The 19,437-nt window shown below is 42.0% G+C and overlaps 1 protein-coding gene across 4 annotated transcripts in view; it reads left to right on the forward strand.

Moving 5' to 3' along the window:
• tns1a (tensin 1a) overlaps positions 1–19,437 on the forward strand; it is a 99,086-nt gene that overhangs the window by 19,781 nt on the left and 59,868 nt on the right. For all 4 annotated transcript variants that reach the window (XM_084347587.1, XM_084347589.1, XM_084347588.1 and 1 more), the window contains exons 2-3: positions 4,965–5,079; positions 8,751–8,788. In XM_084347587.1, the coding sequence (XP_084203713.1) occupies positions 4,965–5,079; positions 8,751–8,788 (153 nt within the window). The remainder of the gene's footprint in view (positions 1–4,964; positions 5,080–8,750; positions 8,789–19,437) is intronic.

Consider the following 19,437-nt stretch of genomic DNA (forward strand, 5'->3'; position numbering starts at 1 on the left):
CCATCATAGAGGGCCCAAACTGAGTAATATCTTTGTTTTTTCTTTTGTCATTACTCACCATTTAAGCTACCGAGGCCCTTTTCTCTCGTTCTCTGAAAAAAGTTGAGTCCCAGATGCTACATGGCAGCCGTCCAAGAACCATTTGCACTCCTGTTGTGGCGATACTCACTGTGGGCCTGTATGCCAAGGTGTGCATGAATGTGTGTGTGAGTGCAAACTTGTGGTTGTATGTTTTTTTTTGATTTTTTTATCCTACCTCATCCATCATTGTCTGACAGGACACGTTGACCCCAGTTGCCGTGGCAGCCAGGTAACCATGGCTCCTGCCTGTGACACAGCTGGCTGCGTCTGATTGGTTTACCCGGCGGCTTTCTGCCAGGTCATCTTTAACATCAGGGCTGTAGAGTGGCACCAAGGTGCTTCAACCGCTATTTATAAACCCAGCCAGGCCCACACTGCAAAAGATGTCCATCTTTGCCAGTCGTTTAGTCTCAGGATTTATTCTTCTCAGATGTTTCCACCTGTCTAAAGAAAAAACAACAACGTATTCATGGTTGAGATGCATCGTCAGAGTATCGTCAGAACATGTATAGCCAGCAATATTTGGAGGCCGAATGTTGCTCGGATCCTATGTAACTAGGGTCCAATGTACCCTGGGTTGTATGTTTCTAGGGTCATATGTTCCCCAGTTTCCCATATGGGCTCTCCAAGGTTCATATGTCTGTGGGGTCCTCTGTTCCCTGGTTCTACGTACAGTGTAGGGTCATATGTTCCCAGGTCCCCTCAAAACAGAGCACCCTAGGACCTTGGGAACAAATGTATTCAGAACTGGCGAACATAGGACGCTAGGACAGTTCATATGTAGAACTGGGGAGTGTAGGACCCTGGGAATACAGACCCTGGGAGAGCACACATGTACCTGGAGAAGTTGGGAACATAGGACCCTGGAGAGCACATGTGTAGAATTGAGGATTATAAAACCCTGGGAACATGGGATTGAACCTGCATTAGGTAAATTGCTTTTTAACAGTTTCACTGGCAAAGGAAGGGAAAGGAAGGACATTTTAAAACATAATTTTCCATATGATACCGCTTTGTTTGCTTTCGTCTTGCATTGCCCCGTCTCTGCAGCCCTCCGATAATCATGATGGATATCGGTCAGCTCAGATTACATCCCTTCACTTTAATGAAACTGTCTGTGCTTGTCCGTCTGTTTAAACCTGAGCTGCGGTTCAATATATCAACCAACTCATGAAAGGAAAACTGTCATTAAAGAGGTGGATGGCGGGGGTGGCTGTTAATTAAGCTTTTTCACAGGAATTATCAGCATGCGTGTAGCATATTGTTTGTTTGTAGCTACCTGTTGTAACATGCTGTGTCTGACTGTGCGCAGCCAAGGTCAGCCATGATTCCTCTCCGGAGCTTATAGCGAGTGTGTCACAGTGTGACAAAAGCCATTAAGATTTAGGGAGATAGGGGAGCGAAAACGCTGAGAAATACACTTTTGTAAAAGCTTTGAGCCAAATTGACTGCGGCACATGGAGAGAGAGAAAGAAAAAAAGAAAAGCCAGGGAGCTTCAGAAGGCAACCAGAAAATGAGCTCAAAGACAACGATGGAAAGGATTACACAACTTTCACACCTGGGGTCCTTTGTAGTTGGAGTAGTTCTGGTTGTGGCAGCAGTGGTAGGAGTGATTAAAATTAGTTGTGGTTGTACAGGAACAAGTTGTAGGAATTGTATAGTAGTCTTGTGCTCTCAGTGAAGTTGGACTGCATATGTTTTTTTTACCATTTACCATTAGATGTCGTTGGAATTTGATGCACGCGTTGATCAAACTTTCTGTCCAAAGGTTTCATTGAAACATCTCTGAAAACTACCTGTGTATGTTCACTTATATGTGCAGCCAAGAAAGCTTTCAGCCTTAGTATGCAACATGAGTGTATAATGGCTACAATTCACGGCATTTGTTGTTGCTGAATGCCAACAAATTAGCCGTCACTTTATTTTGATTTAAAAGAAAACCCATTTAGTTGCCTAACCTGACACTAAATAAGAAATTAAATGAGACCATAGTTTTCTGGTGTTCTGGTGGCAAAGTTTACAGTACTATAGGTTTTTGACTGGTGTCTGGGGTTTTAAGTGGTTGTAATTGTTGAGGATTACACCTCGTTTACGTACAGTTTTTTGTCCGTAATCACCTATGTCCCTAATGTTCAACGCAAGGAAATGCTTTTCTTTATCGATGTTATGTTCATCAAAAAAGGGCCCAAACAGAAGACACCAAGGCAGACAGGAAGAAAAGCGAGCTTTGTTAACATAAAGCTGAATCCACAAAAACTCAAAAGCAGGCAACAAAACTGAAAAAAAAAAAACTAAAGAGAAATACAAAACTGAATGAAGTACAAATCAGGATAAAGCCGGGAAAAAGACAAAGACAGGAAGTGGAAAGTCACAGCTGAAGGATGAATTCTCCAAAATAAAACAGGAAACATATATAGTAAAAACCAAAACCATGACAGACATTGGACAGAAGCTAATCTTATCTGTTTTTATATGTGCATGGAGCATTATCGAGACATTTCAGGGCCGAAAAAAATGGACGGAAAAGTTTGGTATATATGTTTGATATCACAGGTTCTGATTGGACTGAATGGATCTCGGGTTGACTCACCTACAGAGCTATATGAAAACAAGGCATTAGCCTGAGTGTGTGACAGTGAGCGCTGCACAATGTTTACATAGCTGGAGGAAAATTGCCTCGTCGACAATGAGGTTTGATTTATTTCGCTTCAGCTTGTAAAAGTGGATCTTAACGACATGATTATTTTATTTGGGAGGCGACGCAGCATTTACGAGCATTCCTCTATTTTTTTTTTTTGCTGAAATATGTCGCTTAATTGGAAACCCCTCTCAGACGCTCACATGATTGGTTGAATTAGCGTTAATTATTCCTGGAGGGTGCTTTCAAGGTGATAGTTGGAACAAGGTGTCTGTAAAAATAGTGTTTTCAATAAAGACCGCTAAGATTTACGGTCCGGCGGAGCCCAACCCAGACCGGCCCAGCTGCACAAATACACAGAGGAAATGACATCATCATTATGACTCACTGAGGAGGTTGTCGGTGGGAAAAGGAGAGCTCAGCAGAGTGGAGGGGAGGGGAGGGAGATCCAGGAGGGTGAGCCGTCTGTCCTCTCGTTTTTATGTAAAAATTTGACCTTCAGATTGGGAAAATAGCATCAGACGAACCCAAACAACCAATAAAAGTTGAATAAATCACATTTTAAGGACGTCTGAAGGAAAATGCAACTTTATGACTCTGCTCTCAAGCATTCAGTGCATTCAGGTTGAGCTGCTTCAGATTTAAGGCACCTTCAAAGGCAATCCTGGTGACCCAGTTACAGTGTTCTTGGCTTTATTTTGAATGCTCCAGGTTAAACAAATCAAATCAACGCTGAGTAATGTGCAGCTGTTCGGCGGGAACGTCACACTTTAACGAAAAGGTTGGAAATGTCACCGCACGTCAGGAACAAGTGAGATAAGTTGTGGAATCGGATTTTTTTAGGGGGATCCTCCTTGTTGCTATCTTGCCAATGAGCAGCATGCACACGTCACCTGCAACCCCGCCTTCATCATCATCATCGTCGTCGTCATCGTCATCATCTGTGTTTTCGATATCTTTGCTTCGAGGGAGGCAAAAATCGTGTTCCTGCGTCACCGCTCTGCTCAGGTTTTGGTGCAGTTTTTCTAGAGCTGTTGTGTCCTCAGGCTGCACACACAGTACAGTATGAACACACACACACACACACACACACACACACAGGCGTACATCATTCCTGGAGTTTTTGAGGTTGTTGGGTGCTGTGAGGCTTCTTTTTGCTCCCCCCCTCCTCCTCCTCCTCTCTCTCTCCTCTTCATCATTAATTAGTCATTTAATTAGAGAACTTCAAAGTGAAAACATCCCCTGCTGGTGGGCGGACTATGTCAGTGTTTGTGTGTGTGTGTGTGTGTGTGTGTGTGTGTGTGTGTGTGTGTGTGTGTGTGTGTGTGCATGCAACATTGTGACACAAAATGTGTTAGTTATAAAAGTGTGTGAAAGATCTCTGGATAAACAACATAAACCACAGTAACGCTGTATAAGACGGTCCTTGTAATAAGCATGAGTTAATATGTATGAGGGCCGTCAATGTTATTATAAACAATTATAAGAAGCTCATAAGGTTTTTATTAACGCTCTTAAACATCTATTAGCTGTTAACAAGTTTCTTATGTGCTTACTTCCTTATAATCTAATAATAAATGTGTTTATAATGCTGTTATTAACACGTATATAGTCTCAGTACTGTTAATAAGCATCTTATTTACTATTACTTAATGCTTATTACAAGAATCTTAGTATAAAGCGTCACTAAAGCATATTTTAGGGGGGAAACATTTATATGCCGCCGTATGCGCCATATTTTCATTTTTTGGCTTACATGTACCTCAAAAACAATTAAAAACATTGCTTTAGATGGTTTAAACATGGCTGCCATGAATGATTATACATTAAAGTTTGTTTTGTCAAACAAAAACCAAAGATATTCAATTTACAGTGATAAATACGGAGAAAAGCTGAAGGGAACCAATGACTATTTGGTCATTTGCTTAATAAATGACATCATCATCAGTATTGTACCTTAGAGAGATTGTTTTACTCTTAGAAGTAACAACAGAACAAAGTACTAAATGAGTACAACCTGTTTTCTAACCCAAATCTTGAATCCTGAAGCGAAAAGAAAGAAAAACATCCAATATAACAAAGACACAAGTGAAACCAAATGCCATCAAAGCCCATCAAAGAAATCAAACCCCCATGTGCACCCATAGAAGAATATATCATGGCCGAATACCAAATGTGTTTCTGTTGGCATCGATTCAACCGACCTGCTCCTGATCTCTCTCTTCCTTCCTCTTCTCTCCTCAGCCCGACGAGCTGGAGGGCGTCCACACACACAGCTTCAAGCTGAAGCCGTTCAAGAAGGCCAAGAGTTGTGATATATGCAAGCAGGCCATCACCAAGGAGGGCCTCATCTGCAAAGGTGAGTGTCGGGGAAGTTCGATCCCCCGCTGGGAGTTCAACTTTGAGTCCGAGCAGGCGAGAGATTAGAGCGAGTGATTTGTGACCAGGCAGCGTCCGGGTGAAAATTCCCGGAGTGGATGTGAGAGCGATTCATTCACGAATATGTTCAGCTGGTTCCTGTTCAAGATGGCTGACAGGGCTGGACTCTGTCCCAGCATGCATTGGGGAATTAAGAAGTAATAACAGTTTTGAATTTACGACGTCTATCTATTATGTATCTATCCAACAGTCCCTCAGTGCCCCAAGCTCACTATCTGGACCGCTAGCTGCACGGCTAACTAAGCTAACTGAGCTAACTAACTGACTTTCTTTTTTTTAGTATGACTTTAACACACAGCCAGTTCATATTGCACCTTGAATAAATAAATAACACAGATTGTCAAAGGGCTGTTTTATGCTACAAAACATAGATTATATAATAACAACAGGTGCACACACTGAAATATAAGTATTTATTATTTTGCCACATGTGCTGTTTTGCCACATTTTGCATAACCTGCTAGCTCGGTGCTAGCTGTGAAACAACAAGATGGTTTTAAATGTGGCTGCAAACAACAATTACCATCAAACTCATTTTATTATTAACTTATTCAACTTAAAATGTCCTAGAAGAGTAAAAAATGTGCTTGGTATGACTGAAATTGCCTGTTTTGACAAAGATATTCAGTTTACAGTGGTACAGAGTGTTTCTAGAAACAGAAAGATGCATCACTTCATGTCAGAAGAGAACAATATCGAGTATTTAGATCAGCAAATGTTGGTTTGCAGCACAATCTACCCAAAACTACGCACTTCTTCCTTTCAAATTCCCACTCTGTCTCCATCTGTGCATCCCTCTCCTTTGTTTAGTTTGACCATCTTTGTTTGAACTGCTCTGAGCGTACAGTACGAACTGTATCTCTGCACATGTCTGCTGTTTCAGCTTTGATTTCCCCTCCCCTCTTCCTCCCTCCCTCCCTCCCTTTAAGCCTCCCCGTCTTCCTCCACAACCCAGTCACATGTTTTTCGATTCTAATTTTAGAAGAACTAAAGGTTTTATTGTAACTCGGAGAAAAGTCCAGGGGAAATTAACATTAGAGGACTCCCGGGCTGCCTCACATTTTCCTTTCTTGTCTCCCTCCCTCTGTCTCTCTCGTACTCACTTCCACTCCCTCTCTCTCCTCTCTGAACTACAAACACGGCGCCTTTTAGCGAGGAGCCGAGTTGACAAACACTCAGAAGCCCCGGCTGCAGGAGAGAGCGGGCCTGTATGGGGCTTTGGCTGAGGATTTGCTGTTAAAATTAGCATGGCTGCTGCTGCTGCTGCTGCTGCATTAGCCTAGATAAGAGGGGAAAAAAGGGAAAGAGGGGTGAGGGGTGGGGGGGGAGAGCGAGGCAGAATAAAGAGAGAGAAATTGGGGTATGGGGGGATTGGGAGATAGACGTGGAAAACAAAGGAAAGAGAGTGCAAAGGCGAGCACAGGAGAATTACTTTCCCTTTCATCCCTCTTTTGTTCATTCATCCTCCATGTTAAAATACAGTAGACCGCAATAAGCTTTCCTCGCCGAGCGCGTAAAGCTTAAAGTCATCCAGCTAAAAGCCCCGAAACTGCCTCCTGGAGTCTTACGGCCGCTTTAATCAGCAAGAAGTATCTTTTTGCGCGATTAAACGCGAGCCTCTTCCCCTCGCAGGCAAAACGAACGGACACCCGTTCATCTGAGCATCCTCCCTGCCCTTTCGCCGTTACCAGGAAGTGTTGCTAGGCGCCCGAGTAAAAAGGCCACGTTGCCAGAGGGCTGGCGGCCAAGAGATAAGATGTGACAATAGGGGCGGTGTGCAGATGTGTGCAGATGTTGAGGACTTACATGCCCCAAATAACTGAGATTGCATTGTTACCTGCTGATTTACTGTTTCACCCCCTTAAAGGAACAGTTCACCCAAAAACGAAGATTCAGTCATTATCCGGTCGACCTCACGCCGACGGAAAGTCAGGAGAACAAACTGATGTGTCACTTGAGCTTCGATCAGCACATTGTGACCAACAAAAAGTCAAATATATTCCTGCGTGCATTGCGTCTGTAGTTTATCTGCTTGGTCTGTGCATGTTTTCCTTTGTTCTTCCCTGAGATGAAGCAGCGTGAGGATCGACTCGTGCCTCCCGTGGATATGCGGGGACTCATTAAGAGTGTATAAAACCACATGATGATAATGATTCCCTCTGGTGCCTGCACGCATCAGCTCCAGGTTTCCACGATGTATCGCAGAGGAAACTCGTAATGAAACATCTGCACTTATTTGCACAAGCAGAGAGGAACCAAGGAAGACGACTGCACTTTTGACTTTTTAAGAGTTTAGAAATATACTCTGGATTCATCGAGTATATGCACGGATATCGTCACATGACCTCAGGATGGCAACTATGGCTGCAACCGGGATCATTTTCAATACTTGTTTGGGCTATAAAATGTCAGAAAATTGTTAAAAATGTGTTTCCCAAAACCCAAGATGACGTCCTCAGATGTCTTGTTCTGTCCACAACCCAAAGATATTCAGTTTACTGTCATAGAGGAGGAAAGAAACCAGAAAATATTCACATTTAAGAAGCCTGAATCAGAGAATTTTGACTTTGGCAATTCATTTAAAAGTTGATCGAAAGCTGGTGATTGGACGAAAAATGACTTTTACTTTGAAAGTCAAGAAGGAACTCTTCACCGCATGTTTTTAAAGCTCAACACCTGCCAGAGTTACATTACCACACTAGCTTGGACAGCTGCCTCTCTAATAGGACGGACAAACATCCACTTAACGCTAACCATCTCCAAATAATTACCAATCAGCGCTTTCACACACAAAACTACCAACTAATCCATTTATCACCATCACACCGGTTCACCTTAATCAACCGAAGACTGTTTTTCCAACAGTCTGCTGCTCCGTCAGACCACCCAGGACATTCACACAGCCTCGCCGCCGTCATCACTTCTCCACCGCTCACACATCCCCGACTACACACTCGCACCACCTGGGGACCACCTAGTTTGACAGCGAGGCAGCAGGTGTGTGGGGGGGTCAAGGGTCGTACCTGCCCGGACGTCAAAACATGGCCCGCTTCATGCCTGGAGGTCGACTTGCTCCGACTCTGTCTGCTTCTAATGACGACATAAATAATTAACTCAACTAATTCATATTTAAAAACCTCTTTTAGGAAGCTTCCAATCACAGTTTGGGCTCATTTGAACTGCTTCATTCAGCTTGTTATTTCAAGGTTTAACCATTTTAACACCTCCGTCTTTTAAGCACTTTAATCAAAATGTGAAATACAAGCAAATGAATGGATGGCTGTTTGGATGTTTGCTCCATGTGGCCACTTGGGGGCAGCACCACAGCACGTTAGCATCAGGATGAGAGCTGACCTTGTTGCAGTTTTCCTCTCGGTGCATTCAGCAGCGTCATTACAGAGAATCATGTCCATACTTCAACTATTTTGAAAGAAACGTCAAATATCCTTTATTTATCTGACACAATAGATTCTCATGCATTGATCTCAAGTGTGCAGGAGTGTGTATTTCTGCTGTTCAGTGACATTTTTTAACAGCTGTCTGCTCTTTAGAGGAAACATTACTTACATAACTTTGTCTCTGTTCTTTCAGCGTGCAAGCTGTCCTGCCATAAAAAATGTGAAGTGAAGGTAAGACACTGAACATCTTTTACTCCTTATTACTAATGACTTGATACTGTGGAGGTTGTTACACAGAGGCAGACATGTAAATATTATTATTATTTATTGTAAAGTTGCAACTGATGTTTGTAATACTTTGTAAATGTTTAATAAAAACTGTGTAGTTCATCTTTTCAACAGTATTTGGATGACCGATAAAAAGTTCCAACCTTTATAAATGGTTTATAAACCATATAATATAAATGTTACGATATGATTACCATTTATTAACGATGGTTATTATTCTTTGTTTTATGTTATGTTATGGCCAAAACTGGCAGAAACATCAGATATGTTGGACCATCGTGTTTAACTACTTATATTTAATTGTTACGGTTACGACAACACCAATAAACAACTTTGTTTCTCCCCGGAGGTAACTGTTGTTGTCACTGCAACGTCACGGCGACTCGGCCTGTAAAAACTACATTTCTTTCACTGTAATTTCACCCGTAAGAAACACAGTAACATAATATACGACTGTTTGGTTCCTGGGCTTCACCCAGTTTCTGTATTAAAACATCCCAAAGCCAAAATCTTATCACATTTGGGTTTCGTGGTCTAATTTGTGTCAGTGTAGGTGTCCTTGTCGTGGAAAGGGTTTGAGAACTACTGGCAGAGATACAGTCAATGTGGAGTCAATGAGGGGTGGCCACCCAGCTGTGGGCCTCAGAAACCACAGAGTTGGCTGAGACTCAGGTCATTACAGCAGGCGGTGTTGTGTAAAAGTATGGCTGTCGGTACAAAGGATCGCTTGAACCTCTCCTTCTAACACCTTGGTAAGATGAGACGGTTTTCTGTGGGCGCTTCTTAGGCCGTTCATCTCGTCATGTAGGGGGTGACGTGGGTACACCAGCATGTTCCTGGTTGTGGAGCTCATATTGAAATGAAACGAAAAAGAGAAACATTCATATGTGATCCCAGATGTTAAGCTAAGACTGTTTAGTTTCAGAGTAATGTTTGTCATAGATTTTTAAACCCCCAGGCCTCCAAACTCATGCTTTTATTACTCAAAAACCATCTTTTCCGGAACAGATGTGTCCCTCCTGGGTCATACGTTACCTGAAACACCAGTTTAACAGGTGCATCGCTCGTCTTAAAGTAGATTTGGTTGAGCCTCTTCAAGAACAAACTGCTAAACAATCTCACATTTGCAGCAAAATAAAAAATAAGAAAAGGAAGTCACATCCTGAGCTGCAGGATGTTTGTATCCTGAAATATCCCTGAAAACTGTCGAGGAGGTAAAACCATGTGGTGCTTCGTCACATATTCCACAGTCACACTCGCTGCATTCGATCCCGATCTGCAGTGGAAACGGGAAGAGCTCATGGTGAGAGTAAATGAAAAGGAAGGAAGGGAGGAATGAATGACGGAGAGAAGGCAGGGAAAGGGCGGAGGGGAGAAAGAGCGTGACAAGGCTATTCTTAGTGGTTTTAGTTGTGACTGCCGGGGAGAAAATGTCCAAATGTCTGCCCTGACTCTTACCTCCTCTCCCAGAAACCATCGCTCTACCCGGGAACAAAAAGCTGAGTGTTCCCAAAAACATCCGAGGAAAAATCTCCCAAATACCTCCAAAAACCAGGCAAAGCCATTTGTGGCGGCAGCCGGGGGAATAATCGGGGATCGCCGGAGTCGTGAGTCATTGACAGACGTTGGAGAGGAAATGTGAGGAGGGAGGAGGAGTGAGAGGTGTCAATGTGTGGGAATTTGGTTAGAAATTAAAGCTTTGGCACAAATTTAACGTGCTAATGTGCTAATCCCTTAATTGTTTTAACATTCACGTTGGCTCTATCCAGTGAGACGACCCTCGTGTAAACACAATCAGGACACAATGCGGCAGCGCCTGTTGTTCGAGGCCGTAAAAGTCGAGTCTTTGTGCAAACACCCGTGTGGATCCAGGCGGACGGCGATGCTTTCTTCAGCTGACACGCCGCTGACCTTGAACAGTAAATTTGTCATGGGGCACAGTGAGGTCGTCGCCAGCGGTTTGCAGCTCGCCAGACGTGAAGATAACAGCCGCGCTGCGTTGATTTCATTTAATGTGTTTGTTATTTCAAGCCGCCGCTACTTCCCCTATTTCGACGGGACATTCAAAGACAGTTGTTTGGATGTTTTAATGGTACGTTTAATGTGTGTTTTTATGGCGTTTTAATGGGGCCGACTGATTTTAACGACGGTAAATGTTTTTAACATACGATGGGAGACAATATATATGACACTTATTTATACTACAGTACACTGTAATGGATTAAATATGTTTATAATCTTGATTGAAAGTGATTCCTGAGGTCACTGATGTGATAATTACTGGATGATTTAGATGGTTTGAAATTGAAATAGTTGTTAATAATCATACATAGATTTACTGCCTGTTACGATCATCAAGACCATATGTAGGCTACTGAACGCACTGAGGTCATGAGTTGTCTCTGGGAATGTGGGGAGCTAGTAACACATGCATTTTTAAAGGCTGATGCTAATTTTTCTTCAGGATTTTGTATTTGTTCCCAGTGATATTCATACAAATGCTAACCAGCAACGTAGCATTAGCTCTTCTTTGTTTTCTCCTGCAGCTTCAGATGCGGCATGAAGAGCGTTAACGTTCGTTGATTCAGGAAGTTAAGGGAGATCAATTGATTCCTCGAACACTTTCTCAAGAACATACCTTTTTAGTCTTTGGGGCTCAAGTCCAAGTCCTTCTTGATTTTGTCACGTAAAGTCTAAAGTCCAACTCCACACTCCGGTATTTGGACTCCTCGCTATGGCTGTGGGTGCAATTTAAACTTACCAACCATCTGTAACAACACTGACATCGGGGGAGAAGCTTGAGTTCGAGATCTGATATCATACTTTACATAAATGGCTCCTTTGTTTTTGAAATAAAGGAGCATTAAGGGGCGTTTGTTGACTTCTGTTGGCGACCAGAGAAAGTGCAACAACGTGAAGAGGTCACCGGCATCTCAAGGTGGATGTGCTGTAATCAACATCAAGAAAAATCTAGTTTGTTCGACCCTCTATCATACTGTGAGAATACAGCTACTTTCTCATCTGCTTAATGACTCTCAAATGATCTTGTTGTCAGTGGAACGACCACTGATATGTTTCCCTCTCTTGGTAAACTTCCTCGTGCGGTTCTATCATTAAATTCAAAAGCTTATGAAAATGTCTGTGCAACATCAAAAAGACAGATGTGACTAATATGCTTTAATGAAGAATCGTCTCTGGCTACTTCTTCATTTTTCTGTTTTCCCTTCCGTTCCGACCGCAGCCATCCCCGTGTGGACGTCTGGTTCTGGAGCCCCGAGGCTCGGCGACCGACACGTTTTCTATAGACTCAGTGACTTCGGCGCAGTTGTTATGGTTTGTCTATAGCGAGGTGGCGGCTGGTCGAGACAGGAGTGTTGTGGCTGGGATACTCCCCGAAATCTGGCCGGACACCCAAGTCGAGGGCTTGGAGACAGAGGCTCTCTGTTAGACAGGAGTCTGGTGAGTGACTCTGGAGCTGTGGCCTCTCTGGCGTGATTTTGAAAGTGAAGTTTTGCTGGGAAATCTTGATGTCATAAATCATTCGGGCAAGATTCATTCATAAAATGCTTCACATAAACGTAGATAATCGTCACATGTGTGAATCGAACTGGAAGCAAATCAGCAGAATAGGTTGAAGTTAAAGTTAAAACAACCAACAGGCAAAAACACTACTCTTCTGTAGAAATACGAATATAAATAAAAATGTTAATTGTAAATAATAGAACAGAAATAAACATACATCCGGCATATGATCAACCTTTAAAGGTGTTATGGCAGACATGGACACTAAACAACATTAGCATCCAAGCTCAATCTTCTTTTGCTGCTTTTTCTTGTCAATGAAGAGAAGTTGATGCATCTGTACAGTATCTCTACTGAAGACACCCAGATCATTTCTGTCACACAGATCTTCCTCAGAGCATCTTTCTCAAACCGTGAAGTTTACAAAGCAGCGTGCCACAAAAAACACAATCAACTTTTGGAGAAAGGCAACCAGATGTCCTGCTGCTGCTACTACAATACTTCTAATGGAAGTTTTAAATGTTTTCTTAAGCGCGCTGGTTGACATGACACGTTCGGCTCCAGGGTGAAACGGATACTGTCATATAGGCCAAAAAATACATATAAACATTCCATCAGAGGTCCATCGAGTCGCTCCAAGTTTGTATTATGTTGCTTGGTGCCTCAAACAAAACTGTGCTTCGAGGAGACCGTAGTGGACGAGAAGTGCTTGTGAATGGAAAGAGACTCTCGGGATGAGGTGTTGCTCCCAAGTAGGGAGCCAGACACTGGGCGCTATCCAGGTGGAGTTCATGGACCAAACGATGACGCTCTCCAAGTGGTGTCCTCCCATACCGCCGAACAAATCTGCACTAATCAGGGATGCGTCATTAACTCACTGAAAACAGCTTCCTACCAGAATTTTTGAAAAACCAAAACAACGTGCTAAAAAGCTCCAAAAAGCCAAAGGGAACTACAGAGTTAGGTACTAATTTTATGCACATTTTTGACTAAATGCATCATCTTTTACGTTATACTGAATCATTTGATCCATCGTTATCATAAATGCATATTGATAAGAGCATCTTTAAATACTTCTCAGAAAGCCAGTCGACCTATTTAGCTTTAGATTAAGAAAAAATAATTGAAGCTGAAGCTTTTCGGGACCTTGGACGTTAAAAACATCCTGTATTTTACGAGAAACTTGCAACAGATTTCTGGAATCAGATCTTGGAAGTGTTTGCGAGGGGAAAATTGTTACCTGAACACACATCACAGCGTTTTTATAAGGACCACTGACTGTTAAATTTCATGCTTCTTACCTGCAGTTTATGTCCAGCACAGCAGTGCGTCTGGACCCAAAACAGTATGTATGTGTCATCACTGTGGCAACGTGCCGATATTTCATGAATGTTTCCTACTGTTTCGTGGGTTAACTCCTTCAGGGTCACATGTAGATCAACACCGCCCGGGTTCCGTATTCGATTTGGCACCAGCGCCAACAAAAATATGCAAACAGATCCACCCGACGGCGTACCGTCAGTGCGCTTGTGTGTCGACTCTGTTCTCTCTCACCCTCTCCGTGGAAACAAGCCCTCATTATTCCCTGTGATTTATCCCTGCCATGTCTTGGAGGAGCCTCCTGGAATGCCGCTGCAGTGGTTTGCGCCGTTTCGACGGGCCGGCGGGTTGGAAGACACAGGCGAGGTTTGGCAGGGAGCGGTGCAGGCCAGAGAGGAATGATGGGAAGAGGTTAGGCAAGAAGCTTCGAGTGTTCCTCGTGTAAACAACAATGGTGGAGGGTGCTCATTTTAGAAAATGCTGTTTACATGTTTGTGAAAGAAAAGAAAGTACAGTGCGGTCCAGCGTGACATGTCATATGTGTCGCCGCTGCAATTCTACCTCAGCCGCAAGACAAATTTGTTTGGGAAACTTGGAGTAACGGCTGTGATGCAAGATATATGCCAGTTAGAGTCATTTTGACATCGCAGTGCAGCTATTTCTGTTTTGTTTAGACTCGAGAGCTCAGATTAAACCACTGAAAACGTCTACTGAGAGTAACTGAGTCTAGTCTACGAGCTTAACTTCTGCACTTGCAGAATATAGCATAACGTATATACATTTTTGTTGACTTCCTGTTGATTTTACAGTAAGATTACCTTCGCCTCCAACCTTAGTGATCACATGAGTTACTTCAATTTTCACAGTTAGCTTTTTACATACTGTTTACATTATTTACTGTTCAAAAAGTGAAGTAACATCTTAACATAAGGATGAAAAAGCACTGTAATGTTATCAGAAAGGTTGGGCGCGAAGCTAACGTTACCGTAGAGTCAACCGTAAGTCGTAGTTACTTAAGTCAGTTACTTCACTTTTCACAATAAGCTTTGTACATATTGTTGACAGTATTTACCATTTGCACCAACATACGCCTGATTTCCTTGCGTGGATAATGTTAGCTCGCTATGTGGCCCTTTTTTACACTCAGTGCTCGGAAGAACTGGCAAAAATTTAAGTGACTGGCGTAGACCGTCTTGTGAAAGCGAGCAGTAAAGCTCTGACGCCATTGCTTATAAACTCGAGGGTGAATAAAACTTCATAAACAAACGCCCCTAAATAAACATCACTGCACGGGGCCCCCTGGTGGTTCGGAGGCCCATTGCAGTCACTTATAGTGAATATAGGGAAAATAACCTTGTAGAAAGTGACCAAGCCTGAGTAACGAAAACAAACTTCTAGTGTCTAGTCTGCAGCGGATACAAGGATGGGTCTGTTTTCAAGCAAATTCTTCACAGCAAGAATTTTGTTATGTTCGAATAATAACAGTAAAGGTCAGCGGGCCGAGCCTGGACCATGCGGGGACATTTAATCCAGGTTCTTCTCTCAGTTAAGGGAACAAATCTGACTGCCACCACTCAGTCACAGCACTTTTCATCACTGTACATTGGCAAAGTGAATTAAAAAAAAAAATCTCACGCCTTGTTTACTTATCGCTGCTGTCAGCCGGAGGCGAACAAAGTGCTCCCGTAATCAGGCTTTTTTCCACTTCCTGGAGTCGTAGATGTTCACAGATCCTGGAGCAGAACAAGGGGTTGAAACAGGACGTCTAGGAAGTGAGTCACGGCTGCAGTCCAAGAATAAAATAACAGACGGGTACGAGACATTAGAGACATTAGAGACCAAACCACGCATTGATATGTCTTTCTGTCAGTGTGAAGGTTAGTTTACTTCATTATTTACCTTAAAATTGGAACAAAAATCCCTAAAAATGTTGCTAAATGACCCGTAATTAATCTTTTGTTAAAACCTTTTTTGCGAGAGTGTCACAAGAATATTATTTTAGTATTTTAAAGAAAAATGTCCTGTGCTAATGCTTCTGTTAACGAGCAGGTTTTCCCCAAACCCAGGTTTTCCCCCAAAGAGTACTTCCTGGTCTTAATGTTTTGAAGCAGATTTGGCACTCCAGCCACATGCTGAATGTCTATTTTTAGAAGATCCAGTAGTTCTTCTGTCACACAAAAGAAAATCCAGGGGATATTATTGCTGTGAGGAGACTCCGACGGTCCCGTTTCATCTCCAGTGGCCCACAATCCCTTTCTGTCAGGCTGAGCTCGCTCGCTGCTTACATAACACGAGCACTGATGTGCAAGAAACAGCTAAGCATTTTTAGACGAAGGAAGGGAACCTCTCAGGGTCTGTACCTGTTACAGCATACTTTTACTGTTGCTGAGTGACTCTCAAACAGAACTGCTTGTCTCCGAGTCCATTCAGGCACATTCCAGCCCGACCCGAGCTAAGCCGGGCCTCCTCCGGTGCTGAATTTAGAGGTCAAGTGTTTAGAGGTTTGTAATCCTGGCATCCCGACGTTTTAATCCGAACACGGGTGGATGTGTGAAAAACTGGGAGAGGCCTTTAATCAGACCTCTGGCAAATGACATGCTCTATAAAATGCAACCCCAGAATGTCTTTCATGTTTCAGGAGGCATGGGCGCAACCCCGTTTAACCACCGACTGTAAAACTCTGGACTGTTTATGTAGCTCAGCATGTGTGAGTTTGTTACGGCATCGAACATTTCGATGAGTGGTAGAAAGAGAAAAGCGGGATTTTGAACATGAAATCAAATATAAAAGAGAAAGAAGAGGATGTCAGCAAAGGGGTCAAGCTTTTTTTTTGTTCCATGATGATAAATTTCAATATCAAATTATATTTCTGTTGAACAGTCAGTCAGACAGAAAACAGCCACGGACTTTGAACCATGACCATCATTAGCTTTCTAGCTAATGTTCACTTGTCCTGCACCTTCAGATGCTGAATAATCGACCAAACAATCATCTACCAGGGTAAAACACACCACTATCATCTGTTTGCGGGCTACATAGCTAATTCGGCTAGCTCGCTAGAACATGTAACGACTTTAAAATGTCAGCATTGCTCAGTTAGACACTAAATTGTGTTGTTCTTATTCTTTAAAAAGGCGTCCTAACAAAACACTTTCCTTGGCTTGTGAGGATTTAAATAATTAGAAAAATATATAAGTATGTTGGTGTTATTTGGCACGTTTTATTTAATATTGGATCACAACAGTGGACCGATGACAGGAAACATGGAACAGAGAGAAATCAAACGTACTCAGCCACATTCAAACAAGGGGCGTTTAGGTTTATATCTATGGAGGATCAAAACTGCCAAAATCAAAAATAAATAAATGACTCAATTATTAATATTAAAAATAAAGGCATTAATTAGTTCACAAAATGTGACAGAATTAAATATATTTTTAATTACTTTTGTATTAATTCCCTTATTTATTCCCTTATTATTTACTTATATATACTGAGTACTTATTTACTTACCAATAAAACAAATCTATTTAATTTATTCATTTAATAATAATAACAATAAATAAACTTTATTTATATTGCACCTTTCTAAAACAACACAGCTAAAATAACCAACAACAAAGACAAAAATGTATAAAGTTTGAAAAATAATTTTAAAAACCCCCAAAAATTAATAAGATACCAGAACTTGTCTTCTTTTGTTTATGTATTTATTCCTCTATTATTTTCCCTTTGCATTTCTCCCCTATTTATTTCAACAAATGTCTTTATATCTGTGTTTTCTTTCTGTATTTCTGTCATTCAACATGTGTCATGGGGTCAACTTTTTCATCTATTGGTTGATATACATCCAGCAGAAACATTTGCCATATGTGGTGACAAAAAAATATTATATTTAAAAAATTTGAAAGTCGGTATTTAACATCGACATCAACGGATGAGAAGGAGTTGGACCATAAATCCACACTTTTCCCTTGAACGGGCTTCCAAGTCTCCCTTTTCTGTCATGTTGCGGAGGCTTTCTTCCTTCTAAGGTTTCTCCTGTTTTATCTGCTTTATCTTCCGAAGGCAGAAAGTGCATGGAGCACGACCAAAAACACAGTAAGACGTGCATGGAGGCAGGGATGAGGAGCGTTCAAGAATGTTGGCATGGAAAAGAGAGCAGCTATCCAAGCATGAGAGTGAAAAAGGTAGAACAGCAGAGAGAGAGAAGGGGGGAGGAGGGTGAGGGAGTGAGAAAACGATGAGACGCACACACACACTCACATTCAGGAGAGCCAAGCCTCCTCATTCCTCAGCAGCCCTTCACAGAGGCAAGTCTGTTTCCCCGGCGCAAACACGTCACATCAAAGAGCCATCACAGCTCTTCTCCATAGCGATGCCCTTCAGCGGTATAGATGCGGCGGCGTAGTCGGGAGATAGCGCTGGCAGACAAACGGTACGGGCGGCCTAATAACCGGGTGCTAGCAGATGACTGATGGCCCAATTTACCTCAGTCCTCGGCTGGAGGTCAAGAGCTGAGTTCAACCCGACGGGAGCAAATATTTTCCTCCCAAGTATTTTAGAAAGACGGATCTCGGGGTTGTCTGTCTGTTGACTGCAGGTTTTCTTCTGGAGTAAATGTGCCTGCATGTGCGTCCTCATAGATAGAAGCTGTCAACAAGTAAAAGTATAGTTGTGCAACTTTTCTCCAACTCTAAGAGGAATGGTCTTTGATTTCCCACATACAATTTGGTGATTTTTTGGGGGGTTTCACTGCTAGCAGTGGCGGACTCAGGCTGTCTGAGGGCCAGGGGCAAGAAAAATCAAAACGGCACCGGCTGAAGTCTTTGGGCATCAACGCCTTTGGGGCATTTTTTCATATTTCTCCACTGGGAGGGGATGATAGAGGGAACTTTATCCAACCATTGATCGCTGTAGAAATCACTTTATCGTGTCGTTATCGACCATATGAGCATTAAAAATGGCACGTGGGAGAAGCGGGATCAGAATACTGAAGATGAGACAGAAGTTGTGATTAAGATTCTCTGTATACCGAAAAATAATTATTATTATTATATTAAATGCTACATATATATTTGCACATGTTAAGATAAAATGTTCATAAACATAAGAATACAATAGAATAAAGACAAAGTAGTAAAAAGGAGTAAAGTATTGTATTGAAAGTGTAGATTAAAACTTAAAGCACTAAAAATGAATCGCAAAAAATATTCAGTGTTATGCAGAAAGGTGCATCAGTGTTACCATCGTTACAAATGTAACATTTCTGCGATATATGTCTAAAAAAAGACTCGACCATCGTTTTATATTTGGTTGAATTGTGTCTTTGTCCCAAATATCTTCAACAATGTTCAAACCCCTAACTGCAGAAGTGACATACTGTGCTTTTAGAGGTTGTTTCAAGTCTGAAATCAAGTTGAATTTTTCTTGATTGTCATGAAGCAGCATGTTCGGATGGTTTTGCTTAAAGGGACAATACACTAATTTTACAAAATTCATGAAACGAGCCTATTTGTATTGAAACATCATCAACATATTCTGATTGTACAGGCAGAATTTTCACTTTTTTGTTGTCATTGCCCCTTTAAAAGCTGAAAAAAACAAAACCTCAACATTTTTATTCATGATTTTGCGCAGTTTTATGAGAATTGCTTGATTTTCATTGACCCCAAACTTAAATGTAGAATACATACATACATACATACTCATATATATACATATGACAATGCACAGACCAAACATAACAT

Source organism: Pagrus pagrus (assembly GCF_965226575.1).
Source record: "Pagrus pagrus genome assembly, chromosome: 24".
Taxonomy (NCBI): Eukaryota; Metazoa; Chordata; class Actinopteri; order Spariformes; family Sparidae; genus Pagrus; species Pagrus pagrus.